At 41.3% G+C, this 18632-nt stretch overlaps 1 protein-coding gene across 4 annotated transcripts in view; it reads right to left on the bottom strand.

The window, feature by feature from the left end:
- FANCC (FA complementation group C) overlaps positions 1-18632 on the bottom strand; it is a 110570-nt gene that overhangs the window by 25491 nt on the left and 66447 nt on the right. For 3 of the 4 annotated variants that reach the window (XM_072150838.1, XM_072150837.1, XM_072150839.1), the window contains one exon: positions 17238-17394. The exons of the other annotated variant lie outside the window; for it this stretch is intronic. In XM_072150838.1, coding sequence (XP_072006939.1) covers positions 17238-17394 — 157 coding nt within the window. The remainder of the gene's footprint in view (positions 1-17237; positions 17395-18632) is intronic. 4 annotated transcript variants of the gene reach the window in all.

The raw sequence follows: 18632 nt of genomic DNA, 5'->3' as shown, positions 1-18632 counted from the left end.
ACAACCTTTGGGCCCCTTCTGAGTAAGGACTAACGGAGGAGGCATCAACCTCCAACTGAAAAGATTTTTCCGTATCAGGTCTTGTGAGTACTGGCGCAGAGGCAAAAGCAGATTTTAGCTTAGTAAAGGCTTCTTCTGCATCCTATGGCCACTGTCTACAATTGGCATTATTCTAAGTCAATGCCACAATAGGACGGGAATAAATTAGAAAATCGCATCGGGAAAAGAAGAAGAGAGACCAACGAGCTTGCAGAGGATTAAGTCGCTGAGCAGCCTGGAGATACAGGAGATTCTTATGGTGAGTATAAATATGGACCGGGTGACGAGCTCCTTCCAGAAGATAGCGCCATTCCTCTAAAGCCAGCTTTATGGTCAGAAGCTCCCGATCACCAATGGCATAATTCTTCTCGGCAGGTGTGAAAGTCTTTGAGAAAAAACAGCAGGTGAGGGTACAACCTTTGGGCCCCTTCTGAGTAAGGACTAATGGAGGAGGCATCAACCTCCAACTGAAAAGATTTTTCCGTATCAGGTGAGTACTGGCGCAGAGGCAAAAGCAGATTTTAGCTTAGTAAAGGCTTCTTCTGCATCCTATGGCCACTCTCTACAATTGGCATTCTTCTAAGTCAATGCCACAATAGGAGACACAAGGGAGGAGAAGTGGGGAATAGACTGACGATAGTAATTAGTGAAGCCAAGAAATCTCTGAACGGCACACAGTCCCACTGAACGAGGCCACTGAAGTACGGCTGCCAACTTGGAAGGATCCATCTGGAGTCCCTTGCCAGAAATGACGTATCCCAGAAACGGAAGACTACTCCGGTGGAATTGCCATTTCTCGAGTTTGGCGTATAAACGATTAGCCTTTAAGCGCCTGAGAACCTGTCAGACGTGTGTCAGGTTAGACTGTAAATCTGGAGAGAACACCAAAATATCGTCCAAGTAGACTATGGCACAAGAGTAGAGCAGGTCTCTTAAAATATCGTTAACGAACTCTTGGAATACTGCTGGAGTCCAAAAGGCATTACCAAGTACTCAAAATGTCCGTCACGGGTATTGAAAGCAGTCTTCCACTCGTCGCCTTCCCGAAAACGGATGAGGTTGTATGCCCCTCCCAGATCTTGGTAAAAACCTTGGCACCCCGTAGGCGGTCAAAGAGTTCAGTGATGAGAGGCAAAGGGTAGCGCTTTTCCACCGTAACTTTATTGACACCACGGTAGTCTATGCACAGTCGGAGGGAACCATCCTTCTTGGAGACAAAGAAAAACTCAGCTCCTGCAGGGGAAGAAGACTTACGGATGAATCCCTTCTGCAAATTCTCCTTTATGTAGACAGACATAGCCTCAGTCTCGGGCATAGATAACGGGTATACTCGTCCTTGTGGAGGAGACGTACCCAGCAGCAAGTCAATGGGACAGTCATAGGGGCGGTGTGGAGGCAGGACCTCCGCTTGCTTCTCAGAGAAAATGTCGGCAAAGTCTCGGTAGCATACTGGAAGGCCCTTCAGAGGCTTGTCGACCACGGTAGTTAGCATGACAGGCACAGGATGAGGAACATCCAAGCAACGGGAGTGGCAGTCCAGACCCCAACAGAGAACCTCCCCCGTCCTCCAATTAAGGACTGGTGAGAGGAACCGCAAGGAAGACCTAGCAGGAGGGACGAGGTAGAACGTGACAGAACCAGGAAGGACAAACTCTCCTTATGCAGAGCATCGCATCGTTCCAGGAAAGTTCCAAAGCCAAGGTACGAAATTGGACTGCGTAATCTCCTACGGAGAAATTACCCTGGTGTAAATTCAATGGTGCAGTCTCAGCCGAGGAGGACCGAGCCGGTCAGAAAGGCCGCGAGAGAAGCCGTAATCGGATCGTTTCTGTCCCAAAGGGGAGTAGCCCAAGCCAGGGCTTTCCCGGAGAGAAGGCTGATTGTGATGGCCACCTTAGATCGTTCCGTGATGAACTGGGACGGCATAAGTTCAATGTGCAGGGAGCACTGAGTAATAAAGCTCCTGCACATCTTGGAGTCGCCAGCGTGCTTGCTGGGCATGGACAGCCGTAGCAATAGAAGCCGCTGGGACAGCCTCAGGAACCTGTTGCTGGTTAGCTAGTAACTGTTGCAGCATGGCAGTGACTTGTTCCAACTGATCACGCTGTGCGGCAATCTTTTGAGATTGGTGGATCACGATGGTAGCGAGATCAGGCTTACTGGGAGGCAGAACCTCGGCGGGATGCATGGCCGGATCTTACTGTCAGGCTTAAGGGTTGTGGATCATCTGAACCACTGCAGACGATGACTCAAGCCACTACCTGGGACCGTATTCTAAGTGCTACCTGGTTTTCACCAGAGCATCACCAGGTCAGCAACAGGAGGTCCAAGCAGAGGGGTATGGGAACACAGCACACAGAACAGCAGCACGGAGGGACACTGGTACACAGGACGGCAGCACGGAGGAACACTGGTACATGGGAACACGGAAGAGCTCAGGTAACACAGGAACACGGAGGGATACAGGAACGCAGGAGACACAGGAAACACTGGAACGCAGGAGACACTAGATTGCAAGGTAAATCGCAGAAGAGCTTTCTCTCAGGCTGTGAGGCAAAAAGATCCGGCAAGAACCTGGAGAGGCAGGTTTAAATAGCCGTATGGGAAATGGCCAGTGCCAATTAATGGCTCTTTAAATTTTCTAAGGTTGCCGCACGCGCGCCCTAAGACACGGGGATGCGCGCGCACGAAGTGAGGCCGGGATTCAGGAACGGGGAGAGGTATGAAGCCCTGGCGGTGCGGGGAGCCTGGGACACCGGTGAGCCAGCGACCCGCGACATGGGTCGCGGGACCACCCGTGACATCAAGATTAACAAAGACCTGAAAAGAATAGGAATTCTAATTATCCTGACAGAAGCTCGCCTACTGGTGATAACTGTTACTTGTCTCAGTTCTTCACCATCCAGGAATCCACACACTGCTCCCCTTCTGTAAACTTTCAATAGTGCCATCTCAATATTCTGCAAAGGATAATTAGGAGACATAGAGCAACCTGTTTTCTCAAATCATGAAAGCAACGCGAGCCATGAACGCCCAGAGAAGGTGGTGAGCAGCGTGTAGATTCCGGGAAGGTGGCTTGTTCTCTGGAGGTAGATCTGAGACAAGTTACTGTTATCACAAGTACCACAACTTGCATGTGATTGTTGAACAAATTATTGGAAAGCAAGCTCCAGTCGGGTTAATTAGACTTCCTATCTTTCTGTGACTACAAGTAGGTGTTGAATCAGCCCATAACTGTGATTTCCGATATCAAATAAATATGTGCACATTACAAACAGTTTATTAGGATTAATATATATGTATAAATATTTGTCCCAGCATCAGGACCCCGACAGGTACGTATGTTTAGTGTATATTTGTAAATTCTAAATGCTTGATTTTGTACCATCAGTTCAGGATTTTCACAGTTTTTCTTGTGAAACTATGCTATCAGATATTCCGAATGCTATTTATTATTTTCAAGGGCTTATCCGCACAGTCAAAATGAAAGTCCATTATGCAGTTATAGTATGACTGATTAGATTGGGACTGTACATGTACTTATGGCCAGTGAATAAAGCCATACACACTTTTTGAATACATTTCTGGACTAGAATAGCCCATGGGCAGATACTGAAACTAAACAGAAAATGAGGGCAGAAGAACATCTTTGTTTTCAGTGTAGTGGCAGTGCCAGGTTAATGCAGAGGATGTTAATCATTGTTAGAGGGGGTGTGTTAAAAGGTGTTAAATGGACAATGTAGTAAGAAAAAAATTGGAGCACCAGTATTCGCAGCTCCACGCCTAGTGCACTGTGAAACAAATTTGCATAGAAATAAAAAAGGAAATAGAAAAGGAATATCTGTAAAAGCCTAATTAAAAAAGCCCTATGCTTCATCTGATATTTTGTGAATTCTAAAATGAATAATTGGATAGTAGTTGTCTTGGCCATTCACAAGCAAAATATGATCAGTCAAAATAAAGCATAAAAAAAGTTAAAAATAGACATAAATGGCAACTTGGTGGCAAAAGGTTTAAATAGTTTCACATTTTAGAATAAAAAAAAAGAATTATTCTTTCAATAAAAGGCTGCAACATAACAAGAATGGTCAAAAGGCACCATCTTTAGACCTATAATGTTTTGCCAATATTTTTCCTTATTTTTCCTGCTGTGTCCCACACATCTCCTCTGCTCATTGAGACCAGGGGGCTGATTACAGAGATGTACGGAACATGGCTTCTCCCTAACTCACTGCTTCGTGTCCCGCTGCTCCTGCTCTTGACGCTAGCTAAGGGGGAAATGGGCAGCACTAAACTGTGTGGAGCTGAAGAGGTGGGGTAAAAGAGAAAAAAAATTCTCTGTGCAGCATATTTTGTCCCTCTTTGCCACTCCAGAAGTTGGGTGGTATGCAATAAAGCCTACTCACTTCAATATAGACAGTGCCATCACTGACTGCTTTTTCTTTTGAATCTACAGATACCAAGTAGCTCAGTCACAACCCCAGAATCCTTTCGCATATGAGTAGCAGAGTAATTCCTTCAATTATACAGCATTGCACAAAAAAAACCTACAAGAATATAAGTAATTTCTTCTTATCGACAATCAGTCGGACTGTTCGACGGCACACCGCCTAATTTGTGTTGTTTGGAAGTCAGCCCAGCTGTGCCACAAAAGGCACACACTTCTTGTAATGCCTGTGCAAGCTGTTTTAGCCCCCAAAAACGTGAGCAGTTCAAGAAAAATGCAGTGCACGACCCTTAGTAAATGACCCCCAGTAAGTTCCTACTTTACACCCAGTTTCATTTGGTCAAAACTGTGCATCAGAAATTTTAGTGTTCGGGCGAATTTCTAATGACCACGCCCGCTTTCTGCAAGGTCGCAACCATTCCCCCCAAAGGCCATGCCCCCTTGTTTGTATAAGTCGTTAAAGTAGCAAAAAAAATGTCTAAATGCATTGATCTAGGATGTGTTATTTAAGTGGTCCCTTATTTTTTTTGAGCAGTGTATATTACACGTTATGGGAAATAATTTATTTGCAACAGGGTGTTAATCTAGGGATTTATACTGTCTGCCATTTTTGGAGTCAGGAAGTGCTAAATATAGATATCAATGTGAGCCTGTGCACCAACTAATGGCAGGGGACACACAATAAATAAATAAATATGGTGACCTTTGTTCTTGGGTATTGCAGTGATGATGGGGTCAAGCAAAGTAACTGTGTTTGTTTGCTGTGTTTGTTTTGGTACCATATAAAAACACAGGTTATGAACAAAAAAAAAAAACTATCAAAAAACAAATAACCCCTCTAAAGCTTTGTTTAAAAAACAAAAATTTTTGCTGTAGACATCTTGGCATCAAAGTCATAAACGGGTTGAAAAGTTAAATGAACTCCAAAATGGTTACTGATCCTACAAAGACAAACCCTCATATTGTTATATTTTATTAAAATATTAAAAATATTGCTTTGCCAAACATTCACTATGTTTCATAAATGGGGTGATTAAAATATTTCTCTCTAATTTCTCATTTTAACATATGCCTAAAAATTACTTTTGAACGCAGTACGAAAATGTTTTTTAAAACTTAAGATATACTGATTTAATAGCCCAGAAACGGTTGTAAGGAATATTAACTTTTAAACACATGCAGTAAAATAAAATGTATTCCCACAAAATGATGCGCAGGAGAATAGGGGTTTACACTCATATACTGCCACCTTGTGGCTATTATGATGAAGTGAAAAGGGCTTTTGTTAGTTTTGTCAGTGGAATAAAAGTCAATAATACGGAAGTGTCTCCTCACTACAATTCCTAGTAGAAAGCAGAAAGCTGCAGATCTTGTTATTTTCCTTCACTGCTTGTACACATTTTTTGGGGACTGGGGTGTTTATAATGTGATTCAGCAAGCCAGAATTAGGTGCCGATTTTGCATAGGTTGTCTGTAATTACAATGCTAAGTTGTTTGACCAACCTACATGAAGGTACTGTGATAACTGTTTAAAAGCCTGTGCCATGTGCATAGCCTCTGTCAAGATCACAAGACTTTTTGGGAGAAATTGTACAATTATTTATTATTGTGTGCAATGTACTGGAAAGCTGGGGAAAAAATAGTTTTTACGGCTCTCACTGTGCAGTCCATAAGATGCGTCCCCTTTATTCCTTAGGTGGGAACAATCACAGATATACCATATGTAAAAACATTTGTTATGTCTTAATACCATAAAATATGAAACTTTGAAAAAATCTCTTGGAACTATCATACTTTTCATACTTTGGCATTGAACCATTTTGGGGACAATACAATCTTACAATCACTTTATTCAAATTTCGAGGGTTACAGAATGGTAAAATATTTTGATATTTTGGAATACAGGAATTCATTTAAATGTATACATTTATAATCACAGCCATTATCAGCAGCTGTCTACTGTCTACATAATACAGCAGACAGCTGCAATGTATGGAGAGAACTCAGCCTGAAAGCAGAAGGGTCATGTTGCGTAGAGCAGTTAAAGTACAACTGTAAAGTACAGTTGCCCAGCTCTGCACCAAGTCAAAATAAGCAATTCTCTAATTTAGATTCATTAGCTATATGCAGCCGTTTGTCAGCTAGCAAGCTAGCAATTACCTCCTCCCTCTGGCTGTCATGGGAATCCGTAGTTAGATGGAAGAGAAGAGAGGAAGATGGTCGGATGTTGTTGGGAGGGGTTACTAATCTCCTTATTAGTAGCTGCTGGGTGCAGAAAAATATAAGTCCCAGCAGCATGTAAAAAAAACTCCAGGACCTACAGTGATGTCATAAGCATGTGACGGATTACATGCTTCAGGTCATTCAATTACATACCAGGAATGGTATGTAGCAGAGCTGTTTGTGTTTGAACTTGAATATTAGAAATCGTATGTATGAAAGTTTGAATGCACAAATAAAGACAGAGCTCAGGTTTCCAATCAGTTCTAATAAATGGCATCAGATCCTGCACACACAGTACAGTGTATATACAGTGCAACCTCTTTGAGTAGATCTCTTTCCACAGGAAAGTGGTGGATTGAAGATATGAGGCAGCTTCCATAGAGTATAATGACGAAAAAAAAAAAATCAATTATTGAATTAAAAAAAAAAAAACAGTCTTTTAGGAAGGGGGTCCTAAGTATGGACACACCTTCTCATTCAAAGAGTTTGGAGCATGTATTATGGCTAGAATCATTTATAAGGCAAGAAATCCCATGTATTCAACCTGACAGGGCACACCTGTGAGGTGAAAATGTATATGTACACATACTGTGATTCGGACATGTGTTCATCTTTTTATTCCTATGTAGGTGTGTAGGTGGACATGTTTCAATATGTACACTCACCGGCCACTTTATTAGGTACACCATGCTAGTAATGGGTTGGACCCACTTTGCCTTCAGAACTGCCTCAATTCTTCATGGCATAGATTCAACAAGGTGCTGGAAGCATTCCTCAGAGATTTTGGTCCATATTGACATGATGGCATCACACAGTTGCCGCAGATTTGTCGGCTACACATCCATGATGCAAATCTCCCGTTCCACCACATCCCAAAGATGCTCTATTGGATTGAGATCTGGTGACTGTGGAGGCCATTTGAGTACAGTGAACTCATTGTCATGTTCAAGAAACCAGTCTGAGATGATTCCAACTTTATGACATGGCGCATTATCCTGCTGAAAGTAGCCATCAGATGTTGGGTACATTGTGGTCATAAAGGGATGGACATGGTCAGCAACAATACTCAGGTAGGCTGTGGCGTTGCGACGATGCTCAATTGGTACCAAGGGGCCCAAAGAGTGCCAAGAAAATATTCCCCACACCATGACACCACCACCACCAGCCTGAACCGTTGATACAAGGGAGGATGGATCCATGCTTTCATGTTGTTGACGCCAAATTCTGACCCTACCATCCGAATGTCGCAGCAGAAATCGAGACTCATCAGACCAGGCAACGTTTTTCCAATCTTCTACTGTCCAATTTCGATGAGCTTGTGCAAATTGTAGCCTCAGTTTCCTGTTCTTAGCTGAAAGGAGTGGCACCCGGTGTGGTCTTCTGCTGCTGTAGCCCATCTGCCTCAAAGTTCGACCTACTGTGCGTTCAGAGATGCTCTTCTGCCTACCTTGGTTGTAACGGGTGGCGATTTGAGTCACTGTTGCCTTTCTATCAGCTTGAACCAGTCTGCCCATTCTCCTCTGACCTCTGGCATCAACAAGGAATTTCCGCCCACAGAACTGCTCACTGGATGTTTTTTCTTTTTTGGACCTTTCTCTGTAAATCCTAGAGATGGTTGTGTGTGAAAATCCCAGTAGATCAGCAGTTTCTGAAATACTCAGACCAGCCCTTCTGGCACCAACAACCATGCCACAATCAAAGGCACTCAAATCACCTTTCTTCCCCATACTGATGCTCGGTTTGAACTGCAGGAGATTGTCTTGACCATGTCTACATGCCTAAATGCACTTTGATGTGATTGGCTGATTAGAAATTAAGTGTTAACGAGCAGTTGGACAGGTGTACCTAATAAAGTGGCCAGTGAGTGTATATGTTTTAATAGTGCTCTTTATCTCCCCTGCCTTGCTCTGCACTAGATCTCTGTACAAGAAGTAACACTGATTCTGTGTCCTGATTGGCTGAGCGGTGTGTGCATGTTCACGTGAATGCCCTGAGTGTTATTGGCATCATTACCCATAGCTGTTGTCACAACCAGGAAGTCCGCCCATTTCAGGATAGCTAATAGGATTTAAAGATAGCCTCACATATCTTTTAGCCCTATATCTCATGATAGGGCTAAAACCAGAACCATGATACAGGTATTGTTGGAATTGTTGTCAAAGTCTCTCTCCTGCTGTGCTACACTAGTTACGCTTTAATATTTAAGACTGCCCATTTATCTACAACCATCTCCAAAGTCATATTTAAATGCCCCCCAAACTAAGACTTTTTGTCTGTGTTGAGTGGTACCAAGAGAATGTATAGCAAGCATCACTTCAGATGTTCTACAGAACCTAAAATCATGTGTATGGCTGCGGATAGAGATCCATTTCAAAAGGGAGAAAGCGCAGAGCTGTGATAACAGAGGATTATAACAGACACTTCCATTAGTCAATCCCATCAGCTAACAGGTATATTTTTTATGCTATAAAGCTGAATGGAACTTCAAATGTTAATTCTGAAAATAAGATTGCTAATTAGTATTAAAAAACCTATAGGAACCTGTCCATCGGTCAAAATATGAAATTTTGGCAGGTTCCTTTTTAATAAACTTTGATACAGGAAAAAAATTACATTTTGTCAGTCACTGCATATCTCTAATCTCCAGTTCATAAATCTGTCAGATACTGTTCAAATCTATCACAAATCGTACTGCAGATGGCAAGAAAATATTATCAATTTAATTATTGAAATCTTCAGAAAGACTATTACATAAGACCTTATACCTCTTCTATCAACCCTTCATCCTCAAACAAAAGCTCTTATGAGCAGGAGCCTCACTACTATTGTTTCATATAACTACCGTATATTCCGGCGTATAAGACGACTTTTGAAGACAGAAAAATCTTCTGTCTAGTCTGGGGTCGTCTTATACGCCGTAATCGCGACCGCCCGCCGTTTATTCACGGCGGCAGTCGGGTCGCGCTGCATGTTGAGGGCTCACGGGCTGAGCCCTCTCCATAGCCGGTAAGTCTTTGCTGCATATTGCATAGTGCTAGCACCGATCGCGGGTGTTTTCACAGCGATGGCTGCCAGCAAAGCTGCCGGCAACCTCAAAAAGATAGCGGCGCATGGGCGCCGCAATCTTACCTGGGATCGCCGCTCCCCGTGACGTCATCGGGGGCGGCGATCCGTCTCCTTTAAGGTTTTTTAGGCTTTTTTATTATAATTTTTTTTTTTATACTATTTTTCAGACTCCCTAGGGTACTTTAACCCTAGGTTGTCTGATCGATCCTGCCATATACTGCCATACTACAGTACATCAGCACATTGTAATGAAGGGATTAAAACGAAATAGCCTCGGGTCTTCCGAAGACACTTTTTTGCCATTTTGAAAAATATAAAACAATCTATAAAAAGTGATCAAAAGGTCGTACAGTCCTAAAAATGATATCATTGAAAATATTATCAAATTTCGCAAAAAATGACACCACCCATAGCTCCGTACACCAAAGTATAAAAAAGTTATTAGCGCCAGAAGTTGGCAAAATCAAAAAAATAATTTTTGTACAGGAGGTTTTCATTTTTATAAATGTCTGGCGGATGCTGAGGTGGCAGGTGTGTGTTACGTGGGACTGCATGTCTGGTGCTGAGGTGGCATGAGGTATATGTTACGTGGGACTGCGTGTCTGGCGGGTGCTGAGGTGGTAGGTGTATGTTACGTGGGACTGCATGTCTGGTGCTGAGGTGGCATGAGGTATATGTTACGTGGGACTGCGTGTCTGGCGGTTGCTGAGGTGGCAGGTGTATGTTACGTGGGACTGCGTGTCTGGCGAGTGCTGAGGTGGCATGAGGTGTATGTGAAACAGGACTGCATAAACAGTAAAAACACATAAAAAATTACAAAGACGCAAATTCAATTAATAAAAAACCTAAAAAAAAACGCCTCCCCCAACACAGACACCAAAAAAAATAAACCAAAATTTCTTTTTAAAAAAAACAGCATTTTACAAAGCAACTATCCTGGATTTGCAGTGTCAGCTGCAGTCTGGTCACATGGGGAGGGGGATACATTGTGCATTAGCCGCAGTCTAGACGTTTGGAGTCAGCGGCGTTAGCCACAGTCTGGTGGTGGGAGGACTCGGCGGGACGCAGTGTGGTGGTGGGAGGTCTCGGCGGGCACGCAGTGCGGTGGTGTGAGGTCTCGGCGGGCACGCAGTGTGGTGGTGGGAGGTCTTGGCGGGCCGCAGTGTGGTGGTGGGAGGACTCGGTGACCGCAGTGTGGTGGTGGGAGGTTTCGGCGGGCCGCAGTGTGGTGGTGGGAGGACTCGGCGGCCGCAGTGTGGTGGTGGGAGGTCTCGGTGGGCCACAGTGTGGTGGTGGGAGGTTTCGGCGGGCCGCAGTGTGGTTGGGGGTTTGGTGGCGTCAGCTCCAGTCTGGGCAATGCATGATGTAACATCACTATAACTGCCTCAATTTGCTATTTTAACACAGAAGATACTGACACATGATTTCTTATATAATTAGCGTCTATCAACATTATATACAGCTATGAGTTATATACTTGTAGTACTGAAAATTTCATACTCCTTCCCGGCTAAAAATACTCCTCAAAAATAGTAAGAGGAGTATTATTACCCTTCTAGAAATATGTTAGTGCGACCTCTGGGTAGTCTTATACGGCGAATATATCTTAAACTCTATATTTTAACAGGAAAGTAGGGGGGTCGTCTTATACACCAGGTCGTCTTATACGCCGGAATATACGGTAGGTTTTTACTCTGTAATGTATTATTTTATTTGTATAAGTACCCCATGATCTGTGCAGCACTACTAAATATTATGGCGCTATATACATAAATATTATTATTATTATTCATGACTAGATAGTCAGGTCAGTTGGAACAGTGAGAATTTTTTAGAAAGGCTAGACAGTAAATTTAGTCGGTAAGAGCAGCAAGTTTATAATAAATGGTTTTGTTCAGAAAAAATAGGCAAATATGAAAAAAATATAAATGAGGTATTGCTATAATTCTAGCAGGTCATAAAACTTACCTTATTTTTAATGGTACAATGAACAACCAAAAATATGGTAAAAATTTAAAACAAGAATTGATTTTCTTAACCTCAATCCAGAAAACTAAATTCTCACCAATAAGCAATAGACAACCTAAAATTAAGTATCTGAAAGCGGTATCTCCTCCAACAAAAATAAGCCGTCATATCTGCACATTAACCAAAAATAAACATTTTATATCCTGTACAACGTGACAACGCAAAAGCCCAATGCCACTACCGCTCTTCAATATCATGCACCCAAACAAAAGTTTACCATCTTATGGGCATACTTGGCAATTTTGCACCTTCCTTACATGGCCCTCTTTTTCGTTTCTGGCATGTGTCATTTCATTGCTGTTATAATGTCAGAACATTATAATATTCTTGAGGGGTGCAGCTTCCAAAGTGGGGTCACTCTTTGGGGGTTTGAACATGTGTCATACCACCTGAATACTAATACAGTAAAATCTGCGTAAAGTTAAGTAGTGCTGAGTCCTGGAGCAAACTGCCTCTTGGTGTTCTAGGGAGGCTCAGCATAATCAAAATGATTGTTATGCCCCAATTCCTATATGTGTTACATAATTCGCCCATTTGGATCCCCCCAGAATGTCTTTACAACCATTAATTGTATGTTAAGGGGTAAGCGTGTCCCAATGATTAAGTTAGAGACCTTGCAATTTTCCAAGGAAGAAGGAGTGCTGGCTGCACCTAACCCACAGGAGTACTTTTTTGCCACTCAGCTTCAACATTTTAAGGGGTGGGGGGAGTTGATACAGTGGGTCTAAACAGGACAGATACTATAGAACCTGATGGGATCGGGTTTGTTAATGTCCATGTTGGAGGTGCATCTATTCTGTATGAATCAGGAAAATCTGCTGAAATGGGAATGGTGTGGTCTCTAAGGCATAGTAGGTATCACCAGTTGCAGGGATTTGAATTGTAGGAACAGAAGGTTATAGTACATATCTCTCAGCTATACCATGACTATGCCCTAAAATTGTTTCAAAAATTGCAGGTAGAGTTCGATTACCCGCAAATCCAGTTCAAACACCTTCAACTACGCCATGCTGTGGAGGTTCAGGGTCCTGAAGGCTTGTTAGCAGTTCAATCCTCTGTAATCATTAATCTGCTGGAGCGAGAGGGGTCTGCCAATAAATTCAGTTGGATTCTAAACAAACATATACTTGGCTTTTTGATACCAATTTCCCTTGATAAAACCCGAGTTAAATGGATAGCTGAGATAGAGAGTGTTACAGAGGAAGCGTGGAAGGAGATCCTTGCTTTGGTGCCTACGATATCTCTAATTATTACACATAGGCGGTCTCACTTATTTTTGCTGCATTGAGTGTATTGTACTCCAGCACTTCTGCAAAAGATGGGTTACCGAATGGCTGCCAACTGTTTTGGGACTTAAAATGGGCTTTGGGTAAAGTATTTGGCTTGACGGATAGGTTCTTTGGAGTCCTGATTTCATTGTCGCCACTTTGGTGTTTTGGGATACACTGTAGAGCTTCCACTGATGGTGGAACAAAAAGCTGCAAAAATGTATTACCAGGCATGGAAAGCCCATCTCCCCTCCCAAATTTAAAGAACTAGTAGCACAAGTTAGCCATGTTATTAGAATGGAGAAATATAACTATATGAAGCAAGGTACTTTGAAGAAGTTCGAAAAATAATGGCGAGCTTGCCTTTTGACTCCTGATCTACCATCGGCAGCTGTTCTTCGGTATGTCACAGTCCTTTTGCAATCATGGGGAACCAATTAGGATATAATAGCTTAATATTAAAAAGAAATGTGCTACAACAGATGACAAACAAACAGATCACAAATATTCCATTAAAAAACTGATAGCTCTCATGTCACACTAGTCATGTCAATGACAAGAGGAATTGCAGAGGACCAAACTCATGGTCTAGTACAGTGGTGGCGAACCTATGGCACGGGTGCCAGAGGTGGCACTCAGAGCCCTATCTGTTGGCACTCAGGCCATCACTGCAGGACAGAGTTCACCAAACAGGACCAAATCCACCAAATCTTTCTGCAGTCGCAGGCAACTTATGAGATGCTGCTCTCAGCGCTATTTTAAAGTGACACTTCATTGGCTGTTTGGAACTGCGGGGAAAGTAAGAAGGTGTTGACAGAACTGCATTATCTTTGGAGGTCATCCTGCTGGACCCACCTTTCTTCCTGTACAGAGAGACCCTGGAGAGAAGCTATTTGCCCTCTTTCTTTCAACTGTATTAGTGGCATTAGGCAGCTGATACAATTGAAAGATGTGGAAGAACAGGTAGCAATAAGATACTGCTTAAAATGCCACGTTGGCACTTCACGGTAAATAAGTGGATTTTGGTTGCAGTTTGGGCACTCAGTTTCTAAAAGGTTCGCCATCACTGGTCTAGTATATGCTGCATCAGTATTCATCGGTTTACTTAATCCTGATGCCAAATACTTATGACAATTAGGATGTTATACTTTCTGAACAGTCTTGTTTTCCTAGCTATTGCTATATGCTGACATGCCTGTAGGGTACAGAGATGGTCTGAGATTTGAGTTCTAGACACATTTAGCCTGGGATGGGAAGAGGGAGGAGGAGTGTTGTGAGGTTTCTGTTTTGTACATGTTTTTTTGTAGAAAATTATTCAAAAACTGTTAATAAAAATATTTGATTTAAAAAAAAAGGTAAGTAGTTGAGCCTTGTAGTTTAACGCTACAGCAATTTTTAAACCACACATTAGGCATTTCCTTTTTAAATTAAAATTTTAGAACTAAAATAATGTTTATTGTAAAATATAACATTTTTAATTTTTACAGATTGTTGCTAATAAATTCCTTGAAAAAATACTGTGGTTAAAATTCTACCAATACCCCTTTACAAATTCCTTCAAGGGTATAGTTACCAAAATGGGGTCACTTTTTATTGTGGTTAGGTCTCATGCACACAACCGTGTACTCTTTAGGACCATAAGCCGGGGCATAGCACATCGCTGGGTGCTGTAGAGGTGGGTGGTGAGCACTCCTCACCCCCTCTCCTCTCCAAAGAAAGCCAGCTCAGTCATGGTGCTGTGAGAAACAGTGTGCTCCTAGTACCACAGACCTTTATCAGAAGGTCCAACAACATATGGGGTATTTCCATAATCAGGAGAAACTATGTACTACATTTTCTCCTTTAATTTCTTGCCAAATTAAGTATTTGGTCGTCAAACATGACATGACTTGGCCAATATTAAAAAGTTCCATGAAACACCTGTAGGGTTAAAATATTTGTCATAACTATTGACACAACTATTTTTTAATTATAAAAAAAAAGTGTAATTTATTGGGAGTCAACACTATTCTGAGGGACTCTGTAAACATGTCATAGCATCTGAAAACTATTCCTTCAAAATCTGCTCTATTAAAGATGTCCAAACAGTAGGTTCCATCCACATGTAGGGTGTTTTTAAACTTGGGATCAAAGTTTTAGATGCATTTTCTCATTTTATTCTATGTAAGGCTGCATTCACACACATGTATAGGGGACGTATGTACGTCCGATATACGTCCCCCATACACTTCTATGGGCTCACAGCATGGTACGGGAGTGGTACGGTGCAGCACACGTGCGGCACCGTACCGCTCTATAGCCCGGGAAATGATAGGACATGTCCTATCTTTTCCCACATTACGGCGCCATGGCCCATACATCCCTATGGAGAGGACCGGCGGTGAGGGGCGCTCACCTCCTCCTCCTCTCCCTGCACTGCCGTGTGCCCGCCGTGCTACGGTGCGGCGGGCACACGGCAATGTGCATGTAGCCTAAGTGTGTACATTTAAGGGCTTAATCAACATATGTATTAATGAAAAAATAAGAAAAAATATTGTAATATACTTGAATGTGTCAACAAGCTTACTACATTCTGTTTTGAACATTTTGAGGGGGAAATGGGTTGATTTGTGATGAGTTTCTATTAATAGGACTATCAAAACCACCATGGTAAATATTAGTATGGGTTAGTATGGATATGGGTAGAAAGACTTTGAAAAACAGAACAATTTGAATTGGCAGATTTTCTACATTTTTGTCAAATTTACCCTTTTTTCATAATTCAAAACATTTACCATTAACCCAAAGTACAACAATAGGTTTGTTCTTTTTTAATTTCTATGTAAAATTAAACAGACAAAATATATTTTTCTGCCCTGTGACAATAGGATTGGCATAATTTTGGGCTTTCTTAGGAACAAGAATTAACATCAGAGCTTAAGTGTAGACAATTTTGATAACTCTAATTTTGACCATAGCAGACTAGAGCTACAGTTCAGTAATGCTGAGAGCTTAATCAGAGATCACAGTGGGCAGAGAGCTCCAGTTCTAACTAGGAGTCAACTGTAAGTCAGGTGTTACTAAGTCGGGGTCTGTCTGTATGCGGGAAAACTGTTTATGCATCCCCCACCTTCAGTCTCGGTTTATGTGGCAGTGGTTAATGTTTGAAATTTTTTTTTTAAAAAAGCTAGCAAATATGAAATGCACACAATTATACATATTTTTTTTTTACTCAAAACAGTTAAAATAGCTAGAATCATTTTCTCATACAATACAGCAGGTCAACTTATTTTAGAAAAAAAACAAAAAAGGCATAGTGTCTGCTCATAAAGGTTATAACTTCCCAGAGATTCTAGAATTTCTATAGCTAATTTTGTTACATTCTCAAGGGACAGGAAAACAAAATTAACCGCACACCATATAAAATAGGAGTTACCAGACCATCACACTTTAATTACTCTCACAAACCAAATATAATGCAGTGACTATCAGGTTACCTCTCCAAGAAAGAACAAGGGTCACCCTGATATTTCTTTTACACTCTGCGTGGAAGCATAGCTTCTGATAAATGACACACTTCTGCCCTGCACCATTGTATAGTTCTTCTAAGCGTATCAAGGTCCATTTATTTGGCTGTAGTACCACAATGCTTTATAATTTAATCAGAAATGCATGACTCATGTTCCCACATAGTAATACTAATCACCTAACACCATATGGTTCATGTACAGGCCATTAATACAACACACTACTTTCTTGTTCACATTGGATCTCTACAGGAACAAAGGGGTTGAAATATGGGTTATGTTTTACAAACACAGCTGCAATGAGGAATTCCAGGGAGAGCATGGCGACGGCCTTTCTACCACATAACGTATATTGTATACGGTCTGCCTTGTGAAATGGTATCAAACAGTAATGAAGTGCTAATGCTGTTTTGTACAGTATATTTCTGGAGAAAGGAGAAGACGAAGCATAAATAGTGCAAGTGGGAATAATTCTCTTATCAACATTTTCATAAATGAATAATTTCATAAAATAAAGTCTGCAAGACATATAGACCAGAGGCAGGGATACCGTTATCAGAAATGTATATACAATAACCATGCATATTAATGAGACTCAGTCTTTTTTTTTTAATCATTTGGAAAAAAAGTTCAAATGCGTTTTGAGACTCGAGCACTTACCAAGTATGAATCTTTTATCATCTGTTCCATTTCTCTGAATGGTTTGCTTTGGAGAGCAATTAATCTTTGTAATAGATCCAGCACAGCTTTTTCAAGGCTCGGCAAATGACGAAGCCATAAGCTAAGTACTGCTGATTCACTTAGCACAATCTTCTTCCTTCATTTGGAAGACAAATACAAACCAATTTAGAAGAAATATTTTTTTATGAGAAACAGCGCCACAAATGGAGAAAGACGTTCCTGTTCATTCACATTCATAGCTCCAGGGATAATGGATGTTACTTTGTTACCACAACTGCACCGTTGCTACCGGAATTTAAATACAATACATTCTGTTACAGTAAGCAGTGGGAAAATCACTGTCTTTTACCAATAGATCTTAGAAAAACATATTTTAACCCTCCTGTAGGAAAGCAACATTTGTTCAGTAGGAATCTATGGTACACAATTGACAGCTATTGTGTCACATGTGTATGCTCTAGTAATATCTTCCTGAAGCATGTAAGACACATCTATTGCAAGTGTCATATCACACCAAACTTATAACACATTAGAAGTCATGTTTGCAGCATTCACCAAAAAAGAAAATCCAAGCCTATAGGTCAAAATAATTTATATAGTTATATAGCATTAAAGGGGTATTCTCGTCTTCTTGTCTGGGCATTCACATTCAGTTTCATTAATCTGCCATATATAAACATTTCTTTAATTGGATGTTATTAAAAAAAATGTTCCTATGTGAAGATAACTTATCATAAACGTGGCCATGTTGTCCCTTAGAAACGTGATAGCTTCCTCGGTTACGACCACCCCACACTCTGGCAGCGGTGGCCAGATATGCGCTATTGAGCCCTGCCTGATCACCTGGCTTCAGCGTTCATTACCACAGGACGGCTGGGGGACATGCAGTAATTCCCGGACATTTCATATACAAAAACTTTTGTTTCTTTGTGCAATCTCTCCAGCAGAGGTGGTCGTATCCAGGGACAGAGTCTCGTTTCTAAGGGACCAAATGACTACATTTATGAGAAATTATCTTCACACAAGAACATTTTTTTTAATAACATCTAATTGAAGAAATGTATATATATATATATATATATATATATATATATATATATATATATATAGCAGATGAAACTGAATGGTAGTTATTGGTCTTGTATATGTTAGTTTTATAAACTGTAGGTTCCTGCAACCAAGTCCCTTGTTCCTATTGTTTCATCTGCACATTATACAGCTTTGTTTTATTTGTATGTGTACCCAAGCGCTACAGAATATGATGGCGATATATAAAGATTTATTATTAATTATTATAATGTACCTTTTAAAAGTATATAACAGCTTTGTGGAATAAATTATTCTTCCTGCATATTTGAATTTTAAACATGGTGC

Source organism: Engystomops pustulosus, chromosome 1 (genome assembly GCF_040894005.1).
Source record: "Engystomops pustulosus chromosome 1, aEngPut4.maternal, whole genome shotgun sequence".
Lineage (NCBI taxonomy): Eukaryota > Metazoa > Chordata > Amphibia > Anura > Leptodactylidae > Engystomops > Engystomops pustulosus.
This window is presented reverse-complemented; position numbering and strand designations above follow the sequence as displayed.